The sequence below is a fragment of the Photinus pyralis genome, unplaced genomic scaffold (assembly GCF_008802855.1).
Source record: "Photinus pyralis isolate 1611_PpyrPB1 unplaced genomic scaffold, Ppyr1.3 Ppyr1.4_LG3b, whole genome shotgun sequence".
Taxonomy (NCBI): Eukaryota; Metazoa; Arthropoda; class Insecta; order Coleoptera; family Lampyridae; genus Photinus; species Photinus pyralis.
Window position 1 is genome coordinate 27,359,566 of NW_022170510.1, and position 4,844 is coordinate 27,364,409.

The 4,844-nt window shown below is 34.4% G+C and overlaps 1 protein-coding gene across 2 annotated transcripts; it reads left to right on the forward strand.

Annotated features, from left to right (window-relative positions):
• The first annotated feature begins 238 nt into the window (after positions 1–238).
• Positions 239–4,844, forward strand: LOC116166757 (cytoplasmic dynein 1 intermediate chain-like). Of its 2 annotated transcripts, none has more exons than XM_031481856.1 (7): positions 239–1,001; positions 2,168–2,344; positions 2,868–3,021; positions 3,070–3,442; positions 3,492–3,884; positions 3,930–4,196; positions 4,248–4,844. In XM_031481856.1, the coding sequence occupies exons 1-7, from the start codon at positions 935–937 to the stop codon at positions 4,404–4,406; spliced, it is 1,590 nt and encodes a 529-aa protein (XP_031337716.1). In that variant the 5' UTR covers positions 239–934; the 3' UTR covers positions 4,407–4,844. The 2 variants fall into 2 exon arrangements, with proteins under 2 accessions (XP_031337716.1, XP_031337717.1); XM_031481857.1 differs by having other exon boundaries at positions 240–1,001; positions 2,192–2,344.

Here is a 4,844-nt window from a genome sequence, read left to right on the forward strand (position 1 = left end):
ACTTGATTTTAAGATAAGCCACATAATTGGTTAAAAAATAAACAAGTGTAGGTTTCCTTTCATTATCATAGACAATTATAATTTACACCTTGTAAGTATGTGGTAGAATTGATTGAGATAATTTGATTTGAATACAATTGGTAGGAGGGGTTTCTTTAGGTGATCAAATAATTAATTATTCCTTTCCTTTCCCAGCTCATGCAACTGATTATTACGGTAAGTTATGATTTTACCTACTTTATTTTGCTTTCTGCATTTCAATTAGGACCTTCCTCTCTTCCGATTTTGTTATAATCCTGTTTTACTTTTGTGTTTGAATGATTAATAGTTTCATTTACTCCCTCCTCTTTGTTTGGATTTTATAACAGCAATTTGAATGATGGAAAATAACACAAAATGCTTTTTGTTGGTTGCACAGGATCGCGTTCGAAGTTTACGTCATATATTTTTGTAACTGTAAGAGCATTTCAGCATTTTACTAAGAGGGTTGTGAATGTTTGGATGTGTTTTAAAAGAAATTTCACTCTTAAATTTGTATAAATTCATTTAATTTAATTCTAATGTTAAGGTGTAATTTCTTTTAATTGCAACATTCAGTGCGAATGGAATTCTTCGTATTCTGTAATACACCGAGTATGATTGCTATACAAGTTTTTGGGACGGGAGGTATTATTTGCTTGTATTTTATGTATGTTTACTAAATTTGCTTTTTAACAGCACGCTTTGTCACTAATAAATAGCTGAGGTAAATCCATTCCCTCTTGCATTAACTTTTTTTGCTTTATTTCTATCGGTTGTTTGATTTGATATACCTGCATAATATTTAATGCAAGATAATGAATGGTACTTATTTAATTAGCAATTTTTCAAAATTCTTAGTGCAGCCAATACGACAACCTAAATTTTATTCTAATAATCCAATCCCTACTGATACATGTTTCTTTCCCCTCAAGACGAGTACAATCTAAATCCGGGTTTAGAGTGGGAGGACGAGTTCACAGGTAGGTGGCTTTTCCGTCTCGCTCTGTCTTAATAAACGCAAATGGTATTTATTATACATCATCTAATGTGCTTGCTTGTGTAAACATTAATTTTCGTAACCTAATCATGGATTTTAGATTTTTTGTTATAAACCTGGTATCTAAATGCATTTCTTGGTAGTTTAACTTCATTTTGTTACTAAAGTGGGAACGCTATTGGATGATAAGTTTATGGAATGCTTCCGCTATATGCATTTTTAAAGGAGTAGTTTTAGTGGAATGAGGACACATCTAGCTTGGTCATTTCTTGATTGTATCACTGCAGATCTTTGTATAGCACTGATATATAGAAAGATGATAATGTTTACATGTTATATTATAGTATGCAATGAATATTTCCTCTACAATATCCATACCTTGTGTGACAATTCCTTCATGCTTTATGCAACTATGTGTTTAACTCCCTAATTTTTTAATTGAAGTGTACTGTTAATGCTTTTCCCTTGATAGTGATGGATGAGTAAATGTATTCTTGACTTACACTTCAATTAATAACAAATAATAGCAATAATAAAATACTGCTTGTTTGATGAGATGTACCTTCACAATGTAAACAGTACATATCGTCATGTTTTTAGTTCTACCATGGATAATCACATGAGTAGAAGTCTGGGCGTAATTTATTTTACATCACTACGATGACGGAACATAAATGTGGTTTAAAGGTTTACATTAAATGGCAATTTCTGTACATTTCATTCTATTAATTTGACTTGCTATTTTCCTATATCATCATTATCTGATTCATGTTTGAAATAATCATAATATCTATAATAATAATAATAATAAATCATTTTTGGGATAGATTTGTCACTTCTTTATATGAACAAATGTGTATTATCCAGGTAGAACATTGTTTCCATTAGATAAATTCTTTTTTACTTTGTTTCCCTGTTTCCAACCATTCACCAGAATTGTAAATTAGTTTTTGTAAATATATTGCTATTATTTGCATTGACAAATATTTGAATGTCATTACTATTCGAGTTACTAACAATGTGTGATTAAAATTAACATTCAGATATTTGAACTGTACTGTGCTTCAGTTCCGAGAGTAACCTTAGAGCTAGATATAGTATGAAAGTTAGTGTGATTGATAAAAAGAGTGGGCAGCTTATTTACCACAGTTTTGACATATGACGACGGGCAAGGTGAAGACGAAGAGGGCAGTCTTCCGCATCTTGGTGGATTTGGAAGTAAGCTGCCTCCGGGAATTCTTCCACATGGTCTCCCGCAAGTTAAAGAAGTTCAACCCGCCGTCACGGCCGTGGAGCAGGAACAAGCAAAACATGAAGTTAAAGAAAGTAAGAGTCCACCTCACATTTAGACCACAATGACCATATCCGCAACCTCAAATTATGATCAAAATTCTTGATTCATTAAAATTTTTCTGCAACTCAAATGAGTTGCCTTCTCAGGGGCGATGCATCGCACTCCACCTCACAGACAACACTTTTTTTCGGACTTGGCACTGATACGGCGCGAATTTCTTTAAACATTTTTTAATGTACTTATCTCGGTAGCTAAAATTAATTATTTGGGTACATGATGTAAAATGTAAATGATAAAAAAGTATGTAGGGTAGTGTACACCCCTAAATTAAACACTACAGTTTAAATGTTTATTGACCAGTATCAATGGCTTCATACATTGCTCTGATTTTCGTGTGCGGGTCGCGCGCCTTAGCAAGTCATAATAAAACGTGATGTTTTCATGTTTAACGAACTTCCGGTTGACATTTATTAAAGTGAAGTTACATTGGTCGGGGTTATGGTCACAACCCATCCACCTCAAAATGACACCTGTGATTCCACTCAAAATTTACAGTTCGAGAGCTGAGTGAAGAGGAAAAGCAGATGATTATTTTATCAGAAGACTTTCAACGGTTTGTGGATCGTGCTGGAAAAATTGTCGAGCGTGCTTTAGGTGAAACTGTCGATATTTATACTGATTACATAGGCGGTTCTGGCGAAGATGGACTGTAAGTTATAAAATGTTGGCTTACGCACAATTTAATGTTTTACATTAGTGACGAAAAATCTCATCAACGAATTGCATTAAATCGATGGTTCTACGATGAGAGATGGTCAAAAAATCGTTGTGTTACTTCGTTAGATTGGTGCCCGCAGTACCCAGAATTACTTTTAGCGTCATATAACAACAACGAAGAGTCTCCAAATGATCCAGATGGTGTGGCTTTAATTTGGAACACTAAATTTAAGAAGACCACTCCCGAGTTTATTTTCCATTGTCAAAGCGGTGTAATGTCAGCAACATTTGCGAGGTTTCACCCAAATTTAATATTAGGAGGTACTTATTCCGGGCAGATTGTGCTGTGGGATAATCGTGTACAAAAAAGAACGCCCATTCAACGAACCCCCTTATCGGCAACTGCGCATACAGTGCGTACACCTTCTTATTGTTAAACTGACTATAGTAATGATTTTCCAGCACCCCGTTTACTGTGTTAACGTAGTCGGCACACAGAATGCACATAACCTCATTAGTATATCGACAGATGGGCGATTATGTTCATGGTCTTTAGATATGTTAAGTCAGCCACAAGAGACTTTAGAATTACATAGGATGCAAGGGAAGGCTGTTGCCGTAACCTGTTTAGATTTTCCACATTCCGATGTAAATAATTTTGTTGTCGGTAGTGAAGAAGGCGCCGCTTATTCTGCATGTCGACATGGAGCAAAAGCTGGAATTGTAGATACGTACGATGGGCATCAAGGGCCAATTACTGGTATTAGTGTAAATGCTGTCCAAGGTGGCATCGATTTCTCTCATCTATTTTTGACTTCTGCAATCGATTGGAGCATGAAATTGTGGAGTTTGAAGGTGTTTTGTTTCAATAAAATAGCATAATCTTATTTTTGTATTTAGGATGCCAAGCCAATATATTCCTTTGAGGATAATAGTGATTATGTATTGGATGTCGCTTGGTCACCAACTCATCCCGCCTTGTTTGCGTCTGTGGATTGCGGCGGGCGATTGGACTTATGGAATCTTAATCAAGATACAGAAGTTCCTGCAGCCAGTATATACGTCGATGCAAATCCAGGTTTGAATAAAGTATCTTGGACGCCATCTGGATTGCACGTTACTGTTGGGGATAATCAGGGGAAAATTTGGGTGTATGACGTTGCAGAGGTAAGATTTCTCCCAACATTGTGTATGCATTATTTTCATGCAAATTTATAGAACTTCGCTCATCCTCGACATGATGAATGGAATAAGTTTTTGTATACCATACAAGAGCTACGGAATAGTCAAGTGGATGAAGAATTAGAAAAATTAAATCTTTCAGTTACAAGTCCTCCATTATCAAGTATGAGTTCATTATCATTACCGCTACGATAAATAGAAATTAATATTTGCTGTGAATTTCATTATTAAATGAAGATGATCTGTAATATTCATCTTTGTAATTAAAAGAAGAAGAATATTTATTTATGAAGCCAATGTTCACTATTTGTTAAGTAATTAGATAATTTGCAGCTGTACTAATACTACATTATAATATTTAGCAGTTGTGATTCCTCGTCTATATATTATGTATATATGGATTAGGTTGTAATAATTCTTTGTCTCAGTTATGCGTAACTCCAGTGCTAAATAAAACAAATTTGGTTTTATGCTGAAATAAACGTTTCGAAAAGTTCTTCATTCAGGGTTCGCGTGAATACTCTCAAAGCATTGTCACTTTATTTTTTACCTTTTTTGCACAGATTGGCATGTACATAGCTAATTTATTGTTTTGTTATATGGTATTTAATTAAATTTTTTTACTTATTTAAA

Excerpts from the sequence above, each read along its gene's own strand:
- LOC116166757 (XM_031481856.1), top strand. The coding sequence starts at position 935 with ATGTTTCTTTCCCCTCAAGACGAGTACAATCTAAATCCGGGTTTAGAG. Across the intron at positions 3,022-3,069 it reads GGTTCTGGCGAAGATGGACT|TGACGAAAAATCTCATCAAC; the intron begins GTAAGTTATAAA and ends GTTTTACATTAG. Across the intron at positions 3,885-3,929 it reads TGAAATTGTGGAGTTTGAAG|GATGCCAAGCCAATATATTC; the intron begins GTGTTTTGTTTC and ends TTTTGTATTTAG.